The sequence below is a fragment of the Equus quagga genome, chromosome 12 (genome assembly GCF_021613505.1).
Source record: "Equus quagga isolate Etosha38 chromosome 12, UCLA_HA_Equagga_1.0, whole genome shotgun sequence".
Lineage (NCBI taxonomy): Eukaryota > Metazoa > Chordata > Mammalia > Perissodactyla > Equidae > Equus > Equus quagga.
Window position 1 is genome coordinate 73,081,321 of NC_060278.1, and position 23,204 is coordinate 73,104,524.

At 35.9% G+C, this 23,204-nt stretch overlaps 1 protein-coding gene across 9 annotated transcripts in view; it reads left to right on the top strand.

The window, feature by feature from the left end:
• TASP1 (taspase 1) overlaps positions 1-23,204 on the top strand; it is a 249,810-nt gene that overhangs the window by 66,600 nt on the left and 160,006 nt on the right. For all 9 annotated transcript variants that reach the window (XR_006891126.1, XM_046679120.1, XM_046679121.1 and 6 more), the window contains 2 exons: positions 2,847-2,926; positions 13,140-13,246. Coding sequence is in view for 8 of the 9 variants with exons in the window: in XM_046679120.1 (XP_046535076.1) it covers positions 2,847-2,926; positions 13,140-13,246 (187 nt within the window). In the remaining variant the exon portion in view is untranslated. The remainder of the gene's footprint in view (positions 1-2,846; positions 2,927-13,139; positions 13,247-23,204) is intronic.

Consider the following 23,204-nt stretch of genomic DNA (forward strand, 5'->3'; position numbering starts at 1 on the left):
CTGTTAGAACTGGCAGCAGCACCTGTAGCTCAGCTTATGGAAGGTTTTTATCACCCCACCTCAGTGCTAGTCTCAGGAGAGTGTTGCTTTTGTTTTATAACACTTTAGATGTGCTTTAATGTAAATTAAGATGAGTATAACACAGGGAAAATGCTATCCTTTGGGGAATTTTGACACCCTAGCTTATTATTTTGTTTACTGTCTTGCTAATGTTTATTTAATGCTTAGTATGCTTCAGGCACTATTCTAAATGCTTGGAATATATTGATGTCAATGAAAAAACAAAAATCCCTGCTCTTTTAAAGCTTATGGTTTATTTGGGGAAGGCAGAAATAAACAATAGAACTAATATGTAAATTATAAAGTATGTAGTATGTTAGAAGGCAGGAAAAAGATAAAACGTGAAAAGAACAGAATGAGAGGGTTTAGAGTACTGAGTAGGGGAGTGCAATGTGTTGGGGTACAGTTTTAAATAGGCCTAATCAAGGAGAAATATTTGAGCAGATGAGGGAATTCGCCATTTGGGAAATAAGGGAAGAGTTTGACAGAGGGAGCAGTCAGGGTGAAGGCCTTGAGGCAGGAGTCCCCTTGGTATGGTTGTGTTTTCACAAGAGGCTGGAGTAGGGTAAGCAAGAGGGCAAGAGAAATAAGAGTTGATGTGAGGAGAGAGCAGAAAGGATCAGATCACTTGGGAACTTGTAGATTCTTGGGAAGACTCCAGTTTCCACACTAGAGTCCTCACAAGAGGTTTTGCAGGATTTTGACAAGAGGATGTCATTATCTGACTTGTGTTTTAGAAGGATGTCAGTGGCTGGTGTATTGAGAATAGACTGGGGCAACGGGCAGAGCAAGGCAAGCATGAAGTGATGAGGCCATTACAACAATACAGATAACAGATGATGGTGGCTTAGACCAAGGTGGTGGCAGTGGAGGTGATGAGAAGTGGTCAGATTCTGAATATATTATAAAGGTAGAGTCAGTGGGATTTTCTAATGGATCAAGGTGAGACTTCTCTAAAAGCTTTGGAGAGTCAGAGGAGTGTTTGAGAAAAATTTCACTTGGTACTGCATTTAATGTTCTGGAAAGTTATTTTTTTGACTTGTGGCTATAGTTTTTAGCAAAAGCTCATGTAGCTTTACAGCCTTTTAAAATGATTTTGACAGCAGTTTTTGTGTGATAGTGAACTACTAGACAGATAATTTTTGATAGTAAGGAAAGGTCAGATATTCAGTATTCTTACCCATAAGATGGAGTTCAAACACTCACCTTCCCATGAATGTTATAAAATGCTTAAAGTATTTACAAACTTGCCTAGCAGATAATGGCAAATTGATTTTATTTAGAATCAAGCCTATGAATGATTAAGAAATGAAAAATAAAACTAAGAATATTTTGTAAAATGCCATTGATACCAGATACTGGGATTGAACCCAAAATGCCCAATGATTATTCTGAGAATACTTAGATTCAGCTCCAAGCTTCTGTCCTGATTGTTTAATTTACTACTTCAGCATCTCTTTTACATCTTTGTGGAAGAGAAATTGTTTGTTTTATCAAATTGTTTTTCTAGAAGAAGGAAGTGCTAAAAATGCCATCAGGACAGCTCAGCTTGCATCCAAGTTTCTGTTTCAGTTATTCTTCCATTTGAACTTTATGTGATGGCTTTTCTTTGCAGTGGTCTTCATTTGATGTAAGAATAGGAGAAATTGTTTTCTGTTTTAAGAATCTTTTAGAATTTTTAAAATATAGACGTTTGAAGAGGTAAGGTTGTTTATTCTTTTTGACCTTTTCTCCTCTCTTTTTTCAATGCTCCCTGCATGCCTACTTTTATATATAGTGGAAAACAGTTATTGGGCTTAACCGTTTAGTTTCTCATTGGAACTACGTGGATGTGTTTCTGAGTGTCTGCTTAGATTTTGTTTTGCCAGTCTGTCACTGGTCTTGTTAACAATTGAGTCTCAAGACTTCAATATGTATTACTTTGGGTTTTTAGTGTTGGACTGATTAGAAGAACAGAAACAAAAAATAGAGAGCAGAAAACTAATGAGTAGGCACAAGTTCAAGGAATCCATTACTAGCTGTTTGAAATCTTTAAGAAGTTGGCGATGGAAGGAGATGAAGTGATTCATTATTGTGGTAACTGCTTGCTATTACTGTGTTAGGGAATCAGTTAATTATACTGCATGCTATTTGAAATCTTTGAAAGTCTTTTACGGTTAGCTAACAGTATCCTTTTATTCACTTTATTATGTTAAATCTTACAGCTTACGACTTAAAAAATTGCTTTTTGGGACACCACAGTACTTTACTTATCACAATAAAAGTGATTCTGAGGATCATGAATGTATTTTTGTTGCATCAAGGCTTAGAAATGTAAGCACATCTCATTTGTTTGGGCGTCTCTAGATGTACCCACTCATTTTGGGTAGATCCAGGTGTTATACTAGGCAAGAATACCAAATCTGAAGACATTTACTTAAACTTTGACTCTTTACCTGATTAAATAGATCTTGTGGTGGGTAAAGTGAGTACCATATTTATCCAAGATAAATTTTAATATTTTCCACTGGGAAATCAACTATTTTTACTTCTTCTTAGACTGGATTTGCCAATTTTTACTTGTTAGTTAATTGCAAATGAAATTGTACCATTTCCAATTGTAGAAATTCTAACTTGGGGAAGATCTAAAAGAAATTTTGGGGGCAATTAGCCATATTATAATTTTGAGGTCAATCTAGAATTATATCTATATGCAAGACTTTTCTTCAATTGCCTTACTGTATTACTTTATTGAATATGTAGGAAAAGATGACACTGAATTTTTAAAAGAATAATTTTTCTGTTAGCTTTTTAGTTGGAGAAGGAGCCTACAGATGGGCAGTGGATCATGGAATACCCTCTTGCCCTCCGAACATCATGACCACAAGTGAGTAAAAACTTTTCAAAATTCAGCTATATTAGCATGTATACCTGAAAGTATTACATTGCTGTTGACCCATATAGCACCAATATTTTAGGAAGAAAGCTTATATGTTGAAATATTTATAGTTAAAAGATATGTAGAAAGTTATTTGATTTTAAGCCACCTGTATATTCCTGAGGTCCCCCCATTGTTTTATCATGCTTTTATAGAAGTACTGCTAAAGGATCCCTTTTGTGTTACTTAAAATAATTACTAATAATAAAACCATAATACTACCACCTCAGAAAAAGAGATGAAAACGTAGGTCAACATTTAACTGTCCTTGAGCTGAAGAAGGCCTTTCTGGGTATCAAGTACAAGAGAAGGAAAATCAAAAGTGTGACTACAGAAGAGTTAAGATTGAAAAAACACTTATAAATTGACAAAGGGACACATATCCTTAATTTATGAAGAGGTTTACCAAATTAAAAACCACACAACTACATGTAATACCCCAATAGAAATATCAAAAGTCATAAGTAGATAATATAACATAGCTAATAGGGAGATTCAAATTAAAAGGAGTACAGGCTAAATTTGTTCCTTCTTAATTTGTGCAAGAGTTAAAAAATATTCCTGCTGGTAAGTCTACCTTGAAATGAACATATGCATTATAGATGCAAACGTAAATTGGTAGAAAAATTAGGGAACAGCCAATAGATCAAAAGCCTTAAACCTATTCTGGTTCTAGGAACTTGTCATTAGAGATGTAGACAAAGATTTACGTAGAAGGGTGCTCAGTGAGCATTATTAATAATATCAAAAAATTTGAAAAACTCTTATGTTCAACACAGAGGAGTGTGAGTAAATAAATTATCATGATCTTACAATGAAATGTTATGAAATACCTGGAAATTGTTATCAAGACTGATGTCTAATACTGATTAAATCTAATGACTGAAAAAAGTGAAAAAATGAGTTATAAATATGTGTATATGTGTATTTGTGTGTTTTATATGTCTATTTAAAAAAATCATGCCTACATAATTATGACTAAAAAGACAAATATTAGAAACATATGCTACTTTTTTAAGTTAAATTTTTATTTTCTATCAAAGTAATCTATGAATATAATTTAAATAATGAAATGAAAAAATGAGGATTCATTAGCTCCAGGGAAACCAAGTTGTATAACAAGAAATGATTATATATCATAGCAAGTATATAATAAGGATCAGCTCATAATAATGTTATATTCAGAATGAATAGTCATGTAGCTTAAAGTTGTAACATAGGGAGACTGGAAGGAAGAGAAATCTGTTTATGTCAGGGGTGCAGGGAATATGAGAACCCTAAATTCTCATAGTCCTCATCACTTATTCTGCCTTAAAATCTTCCCAATGGAACTTGTTATAAAGTTCTTATATCAGGCAAACAAATCAGGTCATCTGCCGATTCCATTTTGGTTTCTTTGGAGCCGTGCCACCTGGTACCTTGGAGTCTGGAGTGAGTGCTCACTAGTCCTGCTGTGTAGCTGTCATCCCTGGTCTTCACTTTACCATCTTTTTGGGATTCCTTCCTTCTCTCTCCAATATCAGTTCTCTGTTTCCTGAATCTCATGTGTTGTTCTTTCTTGTTTTACCCCCTCATATGGAACAAGTAAGACTGGAAATTGAATTCCCTTAGGGTTTATTTGTGTGTGTGTGTATGTGTGTATGAGGAAGATTGACCATGAGCTAACATCTGTTGCCAATCTTCCTCTTTTTGCTTGAGAAGATTGTCACTGAGCTAACATCTGTTCCAATCTTTCTCTGTTTTATGTGGGATGCCACCACAACATGGCTTGATGAGCGGTGCTGGGTCTGTGCCCAGATCTGAACTTGCGAACCCCAGGCCACTGAAGCGGAGTGCACAAACTTAACCACTATGCCACCAGGCTGGCCCCTCCCTTAGGGTTTTGAAGAAATTGCTGTCTTCTAGTTTCCAATCTTGCTATTATGCGATCTGCTGGCATTTTGATTCCCAGTTCTTTATGGTGTATTTTTTCTCTTTGGAAGGAAGCTCTTAATTCCCATGTTCTTATTGTCTCAATGAATCATCTTGGGATGGATCTTTTTTTATTCATTATGCTGGGTACTCATTTTGGACTTTCTTTTTTTTTTTAAGATTTTTTTTTTCCCTTTTTCTCCCCAAAGCCCCCTGGGACATAGTTGTATATTCTTTGTTGTGGGTCCCTCTAGTTGTGGCATGTGGGACGCTGCCTCAGTGTGGTTTGATGAGCAGTGCCATGTCTGCGCCCAGGATTCGAACCAATGAAACACTGGGCCGCCTGCAACGGAGTGTGCGAACTTAACAACTCGGCCACGGGGCCAGCCCCCCTGGACTTTCAATCTGGCAATTCATGTGCTTCAGTTTTGGGGACATTAAAAAAATTTGTGTAATAATCTCTTTCCTACCTTTCCTCTATTTTATTTTTCTAATTTCTATAAATTAGATGTTCAATCTTGTGCTCCAATCCCTTGTATCTTTTTCAAAAATTACTTTTGGTCTTTTTAAAAATTTCTATCTTTTGTCCCACTGTCTGGGAAGTTTCTTCAGTTTTATCTCCCAAACCGCCTACTGCTTATAGATTTATAATTTCGATTTTCATATTTTTTAATTTCTGGAGATTCATCTGTGATTAATAGTTTTAAAACATGGTATTCTTTTTGTTTCATTAACTCATTATTTTCACTTATCTCTCTTAGGATATTCTGGTCTAAAATTTGTTCTCTTCTGCTGTTTCTCCTTCCTGTGTCTTACTGTTTGTTTCAGACTCTAATACATGTTAGCAAATTTCCTCAACTGTCTAGTGACTCTCTGATGTTTTCATATTCATGAGTGAGACACTTAAAAGCCAACTGGGGGGCCAGCCCCATGGCGTACTGGTTAAGTTCATTGTGTTCTGCTTTGATGGCCCAGGTTCACAGGCTCAGATTCCAGGCGTGGACCTGCACTACTTGTCAGCCATGCTTTGGCGGTGACCCACATATAAAGTGGAGGAAGATTGACATGCATGTTAGCTCAGGGCTAATCTTCCTCAGCAGGGGAAAAAAAAAGCCATTTGGAAGCTTTGTGTGTGAGGACAGGTCTGGCGGACCTCAGTTGGGGGTGGCGTGATCAGACTTTTTGTTGAGGGAGGTCCCAGGTGTTCCCCCCATGAAACCAAATGTCTATGTGTTTTTCTTTAGGATAAGTCACAGAGAAATGTTGCTAGCTCTGGCAGGGCAGTAGCCAGTACACTGGTACATAACAAGGGCAGGGGCTGGAGGTCGCACCTTTCCTTTTTCAGGCTTTTATGTAAAACTCTGTGTTAGGGAGAGCCCCTGATATCTGCTTCCAGCTCTGCTTGCTGTCCACTAATTTGGGGCCCATCTGGTTCAGCCTCTCTAAAGAGTTAACCTCATGTTTTCTGCAGTGTGAGCAGGGGATTTAGGCATCTACGTGTTCTTGATTGACATTTTCTGCCAATTCTCCTGTTTTTAGTCCCAATCTGGCTTTCAGAGAGATGAGGTACCTTTTATTCTGAGCTTTTCTGATGTTTTTTTTGGGCAGGAACTAATTTACTTTCACAGAGATTAGTGCTTTGTGATGTCTCGACTACTGGGCATTGGGATTCATCTTCCTCTGCTCACTTAGTTACTGTTTGTCCACTTGCTTTTTTCTTTTTTTTGAGGAAGATTATTCCAGTGCTAATAGCCACCACTAATCCTCTTTTTTGCCGAGGAAGATTGGCCCTGAGCTACCATCTGTGCCCATCTTCCTCTACTTCATATGTGGGATGCCTGCCACAGCATGGCTTGATAATTGGTGCGTAGATCTGCACCTGGGATCCCTACCAGTGAACCCCAGGGCGCTGAAGCAAAGTGAGTGAACTTAACTGCTGCACCACCTGGCCAGCCCTGTCCACTTGCTTTTATTTTCTAAAATTGCGTTGATATTGCCCTTCTTCTTATCATCATCCTTTGTGTATGTCAATCATTTTTCCCCCCTTAAATTTTTTGGTAAGGTTTTAGTAGGATGTGGAAGTGAACTTGTGTTCAGTCTGCCAATTTTGCTTCAGAACATTTATGTAACATATTATATGTATAAGACTACTTTTTTGTTCTTCAATAAGGTTTTATGAAATTTTGTAGTTGTCTTTCATTTTGGTTTTCCACATTTCATGATTAGTTTATTATTAGATATTTTGTAATTTTCTTCAGTATAGTTATATGAATAATATCTTTTTTTCTTCATTTTGTCATTTTAACCTCTTTATTGTGAACTATAATACACATACTTCTTGTAGGTGGCCAATTGTGTTGGTTTCAGGTTGGGGTTATAACAAACAGAGCTGCTACAAATTTTCTTGTCCAGGTATTCTGTATCAGAAGACTTTCTCTGGATACGCATTGTAGTAGAATTGCTGGACCAGAGTGTCTGCCTATCTTCAGCTTTACCAGATGTTGCCAAAGTGTTTTTCAGAATGGTTTTTACTTAGTATAATTGTTTTTTATGTATCATGTGTATGTATGTATGCATATGTATATGTTTGTATCCAATGTATGTATGTGTATATGCATATGTATATGTTTGTATCCAGCTATCTTGCTAAACTCTCATATTCATTCTTAATAATTTGTCTATGGATTCTTGTTGATTCCCTAAACTTGCAATCATACCATTTGTGAAAGATGATAGTTTTGTTTCTTTCCTTATAATCTTTATACTTTTTTCCTTCCCTTTTCACACTGGTAAAGGATCATCAGTATAGAGTTTAATAGAAGGGATGATAGTGGGCATTAATTTTAAGGATGATGCTTTGATTAAAAGTTTATAGGTATACTTCATTATATTTAAAGTTTTTTTTTGCAAGATTTAAAAAAATTACAAATGAATCTTTAATTTTATTGGATTCTTTTTGTTTATTAAGAGGATGTTAATATGTTAGTTTGATGAATTACATTGATTTTTTTAAAAGTGTTAAAACAACCTCATATTCCTCATATTTATCACATACTGTATCATGCAAGGACCTAACAACACTTGCCTTTTTTTCTTTTCCTATAGTTGTATATTTTACTTGTACATATGTTAATAGCCCCACAAGAGACTTTGGTTAATTGATGTTCTTATTTTAAAGAAATGGCACTCTATCTAGTAATAATTACTGCCTTTAAGTTTTCTTGGTTGATATTAAAATAGTTGTAATAGCTTCTTTTGGTTAATGTTTGCATGTATATCTTTTTCCATGCTTTTGTTTTCAATCTTTGTATGTTCTTATATTCAAGATGTATCTCTTAGAAGCAATACGTATATATTAAAATTTTTTGGGGGGAAATATTTATATTTTAATTGGTACAGTAAGTCTGTTTACATTTAATGTAATTACTCACATTTAGATTTGAATCTATTCTTTTTGTGTGTGTGTGATAATTAAATCCACTCTTTTACTTTGTGCTTTCTATTTGTCTCACATGATCTATGTCATCTTTTATCTCATTTCTTGCCTTTTCTAGGATTATTTTCTGTTATTACATTTTCCCTTCTATTAATATGTTATTTTTTACCTTTTCTTACCATTCTGTAGAAGTTAACCTAGAGATTTTAACATGCATACTCGACTTATGAAATTCTATTAGAAAGTAGTAGTTTTTATCACTTCTCAGACAATGTGAGGACCATTGAATACGTGAATGAACTACATTTAAGATCTTCCCAACTTTGGTTTTCATATTTTAAGCTCTCTCTATATATTTAAAACACTGTGAAACATTATTGTTTTATTACAGTCAGTTTCATTTAGACTTGCCTAAATATATATCCTTTCCTTTGCACTTAATACCGTCCCCCCGCCACCTTTTTTTGCCTTTGAGCTTTCGCTTTGTGTTATTTTCCGTTTCTGAAGAATATCCTTTAGCATTTTCCTTAGTACAGGTCTTGCTGGTAATGAATTTGTTCATTCTTGTTTATCTATTTTTATTTTTATTTCACCTTCATTTTTGAAGGATATTTTCACTGAATATAGTGTTCTAGGTCAGCAGACATTTCCTTTCAGCACATTGAAGATAATCAGTCCACTGTCTTGGGCTTCCATTGTTGCTGTTGAAAAGACTGCTGTCATTCTAACTGCCACTTATTTCAAGGTAACCTGTCTTTTTTCCCCTCTTGCTGTTTTTAGATTTTTCTCTGTTGTTATTCTTAGTCTCATTTATTTAATGTTTCTTGTTATTGACTTTTATGATTTTAATTTAATTTATGGATATTCTTTGGAATCATTAAATCTGTAAGTTAGTGGCTTTTATCATTTTGGAAAAATTCTTATCCAGTCAAAAAAATTACCTTTATTCCATTCTTTTATCCTTCGCCTTCTGAAATTCTAATTAAACAGATATTAGACCTTCTCACATTATCTTCTCTGTTTCTTAACCTTTCTTCTGTGTTTTCTATCATCTTATCTCTTTCAGCTATATTTTGGATAATTTTTTTCTCATCTGTTTTCCAATATACTAATTCCTTTTTTTTATATTCTATCAGCTACCAAACACATGCATTGAGATTTTAGTTTTGATTATTTGCTTTTTTATTTCTAGAAGTTTTCTTTCTCTTTTTGAAAAATAACCTATATTTTTTTTAGTTTATAGTATGAAATATTGATATTTTCATGTTTGTTGTCTATTCTTTAATCATTATAAGCATACTTGTTTTATATTTGTTTCTGGTAATTCCAATATTTGAAATCTACGTTGGGACTTTTTTCCTGCTTATTGTCATTCATGGTGCCTCATTTCCTTTGTGCCTGATTATCTTTGACTGTGTGCTTCTCATTACCCTTGAATAATTATTTATGTAGATTCACCCACGGCCTAGGATGAAGGTGTCTTTCTCCAGATAACTTTTTTTTGCTTTTACTTTTGCTGGGTATGTGTGCATTGTGTATGGGAAAAACACTCTTCTGCTTCTCCTTTACTCTCATGATATTGTCACACTCAGAACTCTTTACAACTCTACTGAGACCAGATGTGTGGGTTTTCCACACCAAGCAATTCTCTGACATCAGCTGAGTGTCCTACAATTCAATCCAATTCTGATTCTAAACAGAGTTAGTGCAGACCCTACAGGTTAAGTGCTCAGTCCCATAGGACTGCCTCTCTTCCGCTTTAGATGCCAATTGCAAGTCCAGGTTGTCTGTGTGCTTCTGACTGGCTATAAATCAGAGAACTCCCTCCTTGGGTTTGATTAATTTGCTAGTGTGACTCACAGCACTCAGGGAAACATTTTACTTACTAGAATACCAGTTTATTACAAAAGGATGTTAAAGGATATGAATGAACAGCCAGATGAAGCAATAGCGATAAGGCGAGGTCTGGAAGTGTTCTGGGCACAGGAGTGTCTGTTTTCATGGAGTTGAGTACATCACCCTCCCAGCATGTTAGATGTGTTCAGTTACCTGGAAGCCCTCTGAACGCTGTACTTTTGGGATTTTTATGGAGGCTTCATCATGTAGACATGTTCAGTCATTAGTTCAACCTCCAGTCCCTCTCTCCTTCCCAGATGCTGGGGATGGGGCTGAAAGTTTCAATCTTCTAATCATGTCTTGGTCTTTCTGGTGACCATCTCCCATCCTGAAGCTATCCAGGAGCCCACCAAGAGTTGCCTCAAAAGAACAAAAGACATTTCTATCACCCAGGAAATTCCAAGGGATTTAGAAGCTCCATGTCAGGAACTGGGGTCAAAGACCAAATATTAGCACAAAAGATGCTCATGGGAGACAGCCTGGTGGTGTACTGGCTTTGCATGCTCCACTTTGGTGGCCCAGGGTTCATGGGTTCGGGTCCTGGGTGCGAACCTACACACTGCTCCTCAAGCCATGCTGTGGCAGTGTCCCACACATAAAATAGAGGAAGATTGGTACAGATGTTAGCGCAGGGACAATCTTCTTCAAGCAAAAAGAGAAAGATTGGTAACAGATGTTAGCTCAGGGCTAGTCTTCCTCTCCAAAAAAGAAAAAAAAAAAGAAAGAAGAGACCAAATATTAGAACAAAAGATGTTCGTGGGGGCTGGCCCTATTGGCATAGTAGTTAAGTTTGGCATGTTCCACTTTGGTGGCCCGGACTCATGGGTTCAGATCCTAGGTGTGGGCCTACATCAGTTGTCAGCCATACTGTGGCAGTGACCCACATTTAAAATGGAGGAAGACTGGCACAGATGTTAGCTCTGGGCTAATCTTCATCAGGGAAAAAAAAGGTTACTCATAGTGCTCTTATCACTTAGGAAATTACAAGGATTTTAAGAGCTCTGTGCCAGGAACCAGAGGCAGTGACCTATATATATACATACATACACACATATATATATATATATATATACACACACACACACACACACACACACACACACACACATATACATACATACATATATATACACACATACATATATATACACACACACATACATATACATACATACATATATATACACACATACATATATATATACATATATATATATTTTTTTTGTGTGTGTGTGTTATTTCACACAGTGTTAATTGGAATCTGTCTTAAACTTAGTTCAAAGCTTAACATTCCCTGACCTACCCAGGCTACATGTTTGCAAATCTCTGCAGGTGCCCCAGTCAACCCAAAACTTCTCAGTGATAGTTTTTTTCTTTTCTTTTTTTCTCTCAATTCCTCCTTTCCACCCCTCCTTCTTTCTTCCTGTTCTTTATCTTCTTTTTTCTTTTCCTATTCTGCTATGATCTAAGACAATCTTGCCTGAATGCACTTGGTATTGGGATAGAGGGTGGGATGGACTTGTGTAGTTCTAGATCAGCCTTAAGGGGTGTTTTTAGCCCTTTCAATCTCCAGCTTATTGTGGGAAGTGTCTCCTATAAAACTCCCCATATTTAATAGGCTCTGGGCCTGACTTATGGCTTTCCTTGCTGCCATTTAAACAAACTCAAGTGTGCTAGTGTTGGCAGATGCTCATGATGCAGTAATACTAGCTTTAGTCCTCAGTTTACCCCCAGAATTTAGCTTGATACTTTTTATAAGTTTCTTAATGCTTTTAGTATGGTGTTTTTCATATTCAGCATTTTTAGTAATGTTCAGTGGGAGAATTACTCTGAATAATTTAGTTTGACATTACCAGAAAACTTTGGTAATCTTTTTGGCATTATAGTCCAGTTTATAATTTCTCTTATCAGCTGAATCTAATTGGCTGTTTAAATCTGCATATCAAAATTTAAAATTTCAATTATTTTATTTTTTTAGTTTTAGAAGCTTTATTTGGTACTTTTTCAAGTCTGCTTGGTCATTTTATCATCTGTTGTTCCTTAGTTATATTTTCAATATCTTCCTTTTATTTCTATGGGCATAAAGATGTTTTATATTCTTATCTAAGTATTCCAGTATCTGAGGTCTTTGCAGATCAGATTATGTTTTTGGCTGACTTTTTATTCTTTTATTCTTGATAGTTTATTTCTCATGTGTTTTATGAATTTTTTTAAAGAACTATGAACTCCTGTTAACTGGAACAGGAATTCTCTAATGTCTGTTAAATTAAGGTGTGTTTTTCCAGGGAGTATTTGCATTTGTGTTTGATGGATTTTTGAAGCACTACCACACCGAGATCATTTTTGGTTTTGTTTTTTTTCAGGCCACACAGGTAATATGAATTCTCCTCTAAACCTATCTGAATGCCCTTCTTGGGCATGAATTTTCTAGAGACCTTTTCTCCCTTACATTTATAGCTAATGCTAAGACTTACAAGTTTCCTGTTTCTTTGTGTATGGTGGCTTTTTCTAGTTTTTCCTTTTACTGGACATATCACCCTTGGGGGTTTCTTCCTTTTTTCATGGATAATCTCCAATATGTTTTCTTATGCTGCATTGTCTCCAGGTTTTATCTCTTGTCCCTTATGCACAGAGACCTTCAGAACCCAAATTGGCAGTGGCGTGCATTAGCAGATTCCCCTAGGTAGCATTTACCTTCAGGACTCACCTGTCTCTCTGGATTTGACCTTTTTCTTAATTTTTTAACCTTAGATTATTTCTCTTATTCTCCTACCACCTCAGTGTACGTTGAAAAGAATTTTTTTTTAACCCTTTATGCAACATTCTTAAGGATTTTGTCCTGAGAAGGCTCTTCAGCATATCTCATCTGCCCCTTGTTCTAATATTTTTCAAATGTTATTTTTAATGTTTCTTTTTTAGGGTTCAGTTTAGCTGCATTTAAAAGAAACAAGAGGAAACTAGAGCTGGCAGAAAGGGTGGAAACAGATTTCATTCAACTAAAGAAAAGAAGACAATCAAGCGAAAAGGTCAGGAAGTGTTTGAAATATTAATCACTAATGTATTGTAATGATAGCTTTAATCTACATTTAGATGTATAAGCTTTAGAGTAGTACTATCCAGTAGAAATATAATACATGCCACGTATGTACTTTTTAAGCTTTAGAATAGTACTGTCCAGTAGAAATGTAATGCGTGCCACATATGTACTTTAAGTTTTCCAGTACCTACATTTAAAAAAGTAAAAAGAGGGGCTGGCTCTGTGGCTGAGTGGTTAAGTTCGCGCGCTCCGCTGCGGTGGCCCAGGGTTTGGATCCTGGGCGCGGACATAGCACCGCTTGTCAGGTCACGTTGAGGCGGCGTCCCACATCCCACAACTAGAAGGACCTGCAACTAAGATATACAACTATGTACAGGGTGGATTTGGGGAGATAAAGCAGAAAAAAAGATTGGCAACAGTTGTTAGCCCAGATGCCAATCTTTAAGAAAAAAAAGAAAAAAAAAGGAAGATTGGCAACAGTTGTTAGCCCAGGTGCCAATCTTTAAAAATAAAAAAGTAAAAAGAAACTGAAATTAATTTTAATAATTATTTTATTTAAACCAGTGAATCTAACATATCACTTCAAAAATGTAATCAATGAAAACATTATTAGTGAACTATTTTACTTTCTTTTCTTTTGTATGAAGTCTTCAAAACCAGTGTGTATAGCACACTTATAGCACATCTCAATTGTGACGCTAAATTTTCATTGGAAGTGTTTGGTTTATATTTATATTTCATAAAATTAACAGTTGAAAAAGTAGGTTTACGTAACAAGTTATTCCAAACATACTTAAGACTTTCCAATAATTGAATTGAATATCTATTTTAAAATTAAAATTTAATAAAATCAAAAACTCAGTTTCACTTGCCCTCACCAAGTGCTCAAAAGCTACACGTGGCTTATGGGCTCTGTTTCACTCTTTGCAACTCTGGATAGTGATTCTTAACATGGCCATTTTGGGGGTAGAGTGTGTTATAAGGAAATGTGTACATTGGATTCATGTAGGTTTTTTATATACTCTAATTACATGTCTCTGTTTCTCATTCTTATACATTTCTTTGTTTGCATTTTACACATTAGTATGCCATCATGAGTGGCATTGGGGGCATTTCCTAGGTGTTTTGGGGGATAGAAAGAGGTTGAAAACCACAGCATTCTTGCTCAATGTATGGCTTGGGGGTCTGTTAGCACACAGTTCATTATAGACATCTCACGTCACAGTCATTTGTCTATACTTTGGCATATAATTATTGTTCTTTATTGGTTAGTTTTCCTATAATTGCTTATATAAAGGTTTTTGCTTTTTATCATAGTTTTATATGTTTTACTCATATATAAATGCATAATAAATCGTCTTTGATATAGATGGGTATTTTCTCAGTATGTTGCCACGTAGGACAATTAATCAAATATTTTGGTCCAAACTTTTTGTTTTTCTGCCAGACAAGACTAGCAGTTTAGGAGGCAAATGAATAAATTAATAAGTAGATCTTGGTGAAGGTAGATAGTAGTGTGGTTCTGTATCTCAGGTTTCTTCATTCCATGTGATATGTGAATGAGCAAATTTAGGACTTTTGTCCTTTTAAAAATTTGTGATAAAATTTGCATACAGAGAAATTTAATCATTTTCATAAATGTGTACACTTGTGTAACCCATACACCTATCAATTTGTAGAACATCCAATTCGTTTGTGCTTCCTTCCAGCCAATCTCCACCTTCTACCAGCAACCACTGCTCTGATTTGTATGGCCAGAGATATTTTGTCTTGCTCTTAAACTTTACATAATTGGAATCATATGAAATGTACTCTTTGTGTTTGGTTTCTTTTACAATTTGTTTTTGAAACATTGTATTACTGGTTCATTCTTTTTTATTACTGAATAATATTCTCTAGTATGAATATATTGTAATTTGTCTAACCATTCTCCTGTTGATGGACATTTGGTTTGTTTCCAATTTTTTATTATTGTGAATGAAGCTGCTGTGAACATTCATGTACAGATTTTTTTTCATGGATATCAGTTTAGGATTTTTATGCATAGAAATATCAGTTGATCTCATAGAGAATGTCTTCAGCTGATCTTATTCAGAAGGTTCATTTTTTAATTCAGAAAATATTAATTAAGCAGCTACTCTTGGTATTGAGCTGGGTAGGAAGAAAACTGGTGAATAAGATGGAGGAGATTTATGCACTAATGAAACTTTACATTTTAGTGGATAGAAACAGAAACATGTAAGCATGTAATTAAGTAAGATAGTTACTGTATTTGGTAACTGTTATCAAGGAAAGGAAAAAGAAGATGATGTGATATAGAGTAACTTAAATGTGAGAGAGAAGGGAGACTCAAAGGAAGACTGTTTTAGTTAGGATGATTGACAGAGACCTCTCTGAGGATGCATAACATTTGAGGTGACATCTGAAAAATTAGAAATGAGTTTTATGAAGAGTCAGTGGAAGACTGTTCAGGCAGAATAGAACTGCATGTGCAGTGGCTCTAGTGGGGATTTGGCATGTTGGAGGAATGGGGAAGAGGGTCAGTGTGCCTAAGCAGAGTGGGAGAGAGGAGAATGGTATGATATGAAGCTGGAGAGGTAGGTAGGTTCTAGCTTCTTTAGGATCTGGTAGACCATGGCAAGGAGTTTCAATTTTATTTCTTGAATAATGAGTAGCCATTGAAGAGTTAAAAGCAGAGAAGCAGTGCTGTCTCATTTACATTTTACAGAGTTCTCTTGGGTTGCTATGTGGAGAATGGATTGAAGGGAGAGGCAAGAACTGAAGCGAGGAGGCTAGTTAGGAAGTTATTACAGTTGGGAGATGATAATAACTTGGACTGTGGGCAATAGAGATGGAGATAGAGAGAAGTGAATGTATCTAGGGTATATTTTGGGACTTCCTGGAAAGACAGGAATTGATGCCTTAGATATTGGTGAAGAAGAGAGAGGAATTAAAGGTTTTAGCTTTAGCGGGTGGATTCCCATTTACTGATGTGAGGAGGCCGAGAGAAGGTATGGCTTCATGGTGATAGAGTGGAAATCAAGAACTTTCTTAGGCCATATCCCCTTAATAGATTCAGATTAACCAGTGCTTTCCATTTTCACCAAAAAACATGTTACTTGATATCCACCACAGCACCCTAAACACCCAAAGCTAATAGACCATCTTTAGTTTGCCATGTTTCTCTGCTCCTTTCAGTTGAATTTCATGCCACCAAGAGCTGCCTTGTGCTCATTGTTTTTATCATTGTAATTACATAATTCATTAAATCATATAAGCTGATGAATATTGCATTAAAAAGAGAGTTGTCGGTTCAAAAACTGAGAGAATTGTTTGCTTGAAAACTAATTTGAAAAAGTAAAGTTGGTTTTTTTTTTTTAATTTTTATTTTTTTTGAGGAAGATTAGCCCTGAGCTAACTACTGCTAGTCCTCCTCTGTTTGCTGAGGAAGCCTGGCCCTGAGCCAACATCTGTGCCCATCTTGCTCTACTTTATATGTGCGACGCCTACCACAGCATGGTGTGCTAAGTGGTGCCATGTCCGCACCCAGGATCTGAACCGGCGAACCTCGGGCTGCTAGAGAAGCAGAACATGTACACTTAACCACTGTGCCACCGGGTCAGCTCCCTAAAGTTGGTTTGTTAAAAATTGCTGTAGAATTACATATGCGCAAGCCAGCTCTAAAAGATTGAGAAAAGTCAAAGAATCCATAAACATTCTGCATTTAGAGTGCAGTGTTAATGTCTTTATGTTCTTGTTCTGTTTTAGATAAAATGAAACTTGAAATCATAGGACATTCAGTGCGTTATAGTTTATGAAATAAAGATGATATGGAACATTTATTTGTGGTCCCACATTCAAAGAAAAGGCTTTGGTCTTATATGAAAAGATTGGCTAATGAATGAACCTTTGTGTTTTAAATAAAATAAAATGTTTAAGGTAGGTGTCCTTTATTTATTTACTTATTTTAAAAAATGATTCTCTGCTTTATCCAGAGAATTTTCAACTTTTGAAAATTTCAACCAACCGCTTATGCTAGTTAAGAGGATTTCCAAAAAAAAAACACTTGATAGGGCAGGAGGAAAGATTAACTGTGGAGTTGGTTATATGAGTTTGAAGCTTATAGGTAGGTTGGGAGGGAGATTCCCATTTGGAAATTATTGGTATTAAAAGGAATATAAATTCATATGGCTAGATGAGTTCACTTAGGAGTGAGAGTAGATAGAGATCTGAAAACTGAACCCTGAGCCAGTTCAACGTGTGCAAGTTGGAAGGATGAGAAACCAGCAAAGGAGAAAACGGAGCAGCCAGTGAGGCAGAGCTATCACCAGGACAACGTCTAGGAAGCCGAGAGGGAGTGTTTTAGTCAGTCATCACTTGGGTTAAGTGCTGCGGAGTAAACAGCTAAGAGGACAGAGGACTGGCTGTTGGATTTAGGACCTGGAGCCTGTGTACCTGGATTAGGACAGTTTCTGTGACATAGTGGATTGCAGACCATTGTGGAGTGGGTTGATCAGGGAGAACAAGGGTAGAGATAACTTTTGAGAAGTTTTGCCATGGAGTGGTGAAAGAGAGATGTGAGGTCAGGAGAGGTACCATTTTCAGTTAGGTTCTGTGAATTCAGTGAGTAATTTAACATATGGAGTCTCAGCTTCCTTATTTTTAAATGAAAACAGTGATATTCTGCTCTTGAGGCAGGGCTGAGGAACAAATGGATATTCAGGTGCTTTATGACTATCATTGATGTAGTCAGACACCTTAGTCTTTGCTATTGTGACTTTCATCTTTAAAGTTTCTCAGCCTAAAAAGAGAAAACTGCCGCCCAAGTTAGTTACCCTGGGTGGAAGCTTACAATGGAGAAAGGGAGGGTGGTAGGATAGGAAGGTAGTGGTAGGTGGAAAGGTTGAATTCAGGCATGCTTCAAATGGAGTATTTTAGACATCTTAAATGGCAGGAAAATACTTTTAACATTCAGTACATATGAACTTTAGTGTGTATGGAGCACTGTCTTTGACCTTGGCCCACAAAAATGACTAGGACCCAGCCCTGCCTTTAGGAAAGGATACTGACCAGAGGCCTTTTTTTTTTCTGAGGAAGATTTTCCCTGAGCTAACATCTGTCCCACTCTTCCTCTTTTTCATACGTGGGTCACTGCCACAGCCTGGCTGCTGATGAGTGGTATAGGTCCACACCTGGGAACTCAACCCAGGCCGCTGAAGCAGAGCACGCTAAACTTAACCACTAGGCCACAGGGTTGGGCCCTGGGCCAGAGGCTTTTTTAATAGCTGTTTGCTGCATAACCTTGGTAGCCCTAGTCTCTAATAGTGAACATGATTAAACATGCTCCCAGAAAGAAAAGACCTCCAGATAATGAGCTGATGGGGTAGAAAATTATAATTTTTTAAGAGGAAGTATAGTAATTTTTTAGAAATATGACAGGAAAGAACAAATAGCTACTTTTTCAATCAAGTTGTATTTTGTTTCTTTTTCCCTGCCTTGTATATATAGTTTCAGCATAGTTTTGGTTAGCCAGCATTGGTTAAGGCCTGGTACTACTGTTTGTTGTGCCTACATAAAAGAAGCTGTGACTTGGGTGTATAAATATAATAAAAAGAATACAGTGTTTGGTAACTTTCCTAATGTTCACAGTTTTTGTTACTCAGTGTTGAAAGAGATAAATAATTATCTTGAAAGGAGTATATAGTAGAATAGGTTGATATTTTGAAGCCTGAACATAAAGTTAGCTAAATAGATAAATTAGAAATTTTCTTGCATTGATATTTCTTTTTTCTTTAAAAAAGTAATTGATTGTACAAACATTATCAAAGTACTAATAGAAATCAAAATTCAAGCAAGAAAAATATTTGATCAGCTTGCTACCTCAATAAATTAAAGTGGTTTTTTTTGTTTTCCTTAGTATTTGACCATTTACGTTTATGATTCACTTGATTTAAAGTAAGAATAATTAATCCGTGGAATGCTTTTGGCTGCAACAATAGAAATCTTAAGGTGACTTAGCAAATGCATATTTGTCCTCCTGCTCCGTGGCCTTCTGCCACGTAATAAAAAGTTTGGAGGTGGTTGGTTGCTGTCTTTAGCTTAGGTTTCCAATGATGCTAGAGTCAACATATCTGAGATTCTCTTGGGCCTTTCTTTCATGCCTTCTGCCTTATGAATGTCATATGACCCCTACAATTTTAGGTGTCACATCTGCATTTAAGGTGAGAAGAAAGTGAGATGGTGGAGATTGAGGGTGTGGAGACTAGTGCCAGATGTTTCGATCATTTTTTAATGTGGGATGCAAAAGTTTTCCAGAATCTCCCTCAATAGACTTCTTCTTAGTTATTTTCTGGGGAGTAGTGGAGAAGGGGCACAGTTTGGTCACATGGCTGTTCCTGGCTACAAGGGAGCCTAGGAAATTGAGTCGATTATCCTAATTACTATATCATAGCTCATGAGATGTGCTTGCTGCTGGACACACTGTCTTCTCAAATAAAATAGTGGTTCTGTTGTTAAAAGAGGGGGAGGAGAGTTGTTATTAGGTAGGTAATTTACAGTGTATACTGTAAATGGAGAAAATTTTTTATCATCTCCTTCCCCTACAATTAGTGTGTCTTTTGTTACTCCAAACCAATATTGGGTTAAGCAGCTAATCTACACATAAAGCAAATAAAAATAGATTTTGTCTTGAGTTTCAGGATGTATGGATTTCAAGATATAATATTAAAAAAATGAGGAATATAAATTCTCAGTAATTGTCCTTGCTTAGTAATTGACATCTGTTTCATCCATGCCCATTTTTTGTGACTTAGGGGGAAGACATGCTGGAGAAGGAAGAGATTACTATTTAACTGTAGCATTGTGTAATATCAAAATAGTAGTTGTTTGCTCTCTGTTCCACTCCCCTGTCTGGGTAGATCCAGCTCTTCTGGATTTTTCTTTTACCCCTTTCTTTCCCTTACCACCATACAGACAGTCCATATTTTGCATGATAATACTGGGCCATAAAAATGACTGTGCAAGCTGAAAATGTGCAGAGGTCTTAATGGCAAAAAATTACACGTGTTCCATGACCTTTAAACATTTTTGTCAAAACATTAAAAACCTTTTTATTGTTGGTTATAAATGTATAGAGAAATGAAAAAAATAATTAAACTAATATTCATCTACTACACTAATTTAAAACATTAAGAATTAAAGTGTTTTATTTCTGTATAAAATAAACTTATCAAGCATAGTTTGAATAGTGCTTGTCTTGTCATATAACTTATGATATGGAGTGAGCCTCTTTTTATGTCATGGTGAATTGTCAAACTCCTTTTTAATTTTGGGTCAGCTTTCAACATTTTATCCTTTGCTCTTTCCGTGTTGGAAAATATCTCCCAGTTTCTTTAGTGTCAGGGTGTTTGCCGTCTCAACCCCTCTGGGACATCTTCATCCTTTTGGTCACAACTCTATTCCTTGTTTATGTTGATAAGTTTGTCTTCACTAAGATCCTCTAACTGTGGATCTGGAGTCTTTTGAATGGTAGCAGTGTTGAACGTTCCCACGGTCAACTGTTTCTTCTGTAACTTCATTTATTTTGGATTAGAATTTCACTTTCAACATTGTCACTTTTAGTTTCTTTGCTTCACTTTCATCTTTGTTGGCCAGTTCCCTCTTGTGGTTATCAATTTTTATAAAATGTCATGTGGATTTATCACTGGAAGGCAAGGAGGCAACACAGCTACATGCTTTGCTGTCTGTGCACAGTGACCCATCACTGACAGACTTTGAGAGGGGTGACATGATTGGTCACTGATCATGAGGAGCATCTCACGTTTATGTAGTGATCTGTGAACTGAGCTGGCAGTGAGTGCAATTACTCATAGTTACTATACCATGGTAACTGAAATTTGAACTGTATTGTTGAGTGACTGGTATTATTCAACTAATCTGTGGTAACTGAAATTTGATGTATGTTGGAACTAGGCAAATCAAGGACTGTGTTTCTGAAGGAAATCTGTTCTCTGAAGGAACCTAAACTGTTTGTCCTACAGAGTTTCCTTCATTCTGAGTTTGATGATCACATATTCATGATGCAGTTCAGCATGCTTCTCTATCCTTTGTAATTCCTGAAAATTGGCATCTTGATCTCCCCTGACATTATTGCCATGGACTCTGATTGTTGTTAGAATATTTATCAATAATTCTTGTTGTATATGTGATAAAGTAATGGCATATTTTAAATTTATGTTTTGCTTTGTTTTGATACAAAAAGAAAAAGGCAGTTGTGTTGGTGTTAATCTCTATCATATTTGGAAAAGGAAACTTTTCTTTTGGAATGAAGAGGTTAATTCATTGACCAGTCACTGTTCTTGGCTTACATCACAGGACTGAGTGAGTTTGCTACGTGACCGAAAGAGTTGCTGCGAAGAGGAGATGCTCACGTTGGGAAAACAGACAGACTCAGTGCACACCATGGTCTAGATTTCATAAATATCAATTTCAAACAGCTAGCCTTGGATATTACTGGAAGAGACTCTTTTATTCTCAGAGTATTAAAAGAGGTTGGGGGTATTGTTTGATCTCAACATTTTTGATGTTTCAAGCCGTTTTTTTCTCTTCATTTTTCACAAGCATATTGTTGAAATAGTTTCCATGTCTTTTTCTTTAATAACAGATTTTACAGTTGAATGTACATAGAATTCTTTCCCTCCTCCCACCACTTTTACAAAGTAATTTAAGTTTTCAATTAATTTCATTGGTTTTTAGGTAAAGCAGTACTTGTGTAGGGTAGTGAAATGAAAAATAATCAGACCTTTTCTGCTGTGTGAATATCTTTCATTCTTCAATTTCTAATGAACAAGTTTAGAAAATTTTGCAATGCTTTATACAATGTTGTGTGTTCAAAACCACTCTAAAGAGATGCTACAACTTTTAATTTTGTGTTCTTTAGCCACCACATAGGGACATCAAATTGGCCACATGTTTCAGAAAGGAAATGTTGGGCCTTGCTTTGTGCACTTCATATAAATATATTCTATTCTTTTGAAGTACATTGTGGGTAACATTTTTCCCTTTTATCCACCATCTTGAAATTATTATGTAAATGCTTAACTGTATCATACTAAATCACTGTATTTTTTGGGTGAGAGGTAGGTTAAGATCAAAGAAAATAAAAGCACAAGAACAACATGTTTTCCTCAGATTGTTCTATTTGTACTTGTGTACATGTCTATGCATTATGTGTGCAGGGAAAGGAGTAATTAGTCTTTTATAGAATTTACTTGATCTAGAGTTTTGTTGTGTTTCTCAGGAAGATGGTTAATGCATAGAAATATGAGTAAACAGAAGTAAGAAACTTTTTTGACTTCTCTTTTACATAAAGAAATATACTTTATATATTTAAATTTTTTCATAAAACTGAAAATTCGTCCTGTGAGGTGATTATGTTTGGTTTGAAATTATTTCTTTAAATTGTAAGTAATATATTAAAAATTATATTTGCCTCACCTAAGACTATCTTGATTACTGAATAAGCCTATAGAATTTACATATAAATCAGTGGTAGGTCAATAACTTAATTAAATGTATTACTAGATTACCACTACCTCATGTATTTATGTAGATTATTGAGCCTGATGATCAGCATTCCTTTGCAGTATAACTTGATGGGAATTCTTTAAATGTCTGTGGTTTGCAGTACTTTATGTCAGTTCATCAATTATCTAAATCCAGAACTTTCTTTGTTTTAAAAAAATTTTTATTTATTTATTTTTTTGAGGAAGTAGCTCTGAGCTAACTACTGCCAATCTTCCTCTTTTTTTTTGGCTGAGGAAGACTGGCCCTGAGCTAACATCCATGCCCATCTTCCTCTATTTGATACGTGGGATGCCTACCACAGCATGGCTTTTGCCAAGCGGTGCCATGTCCGCACCTGGGATGTGAACCGGCGAACCCCCGGA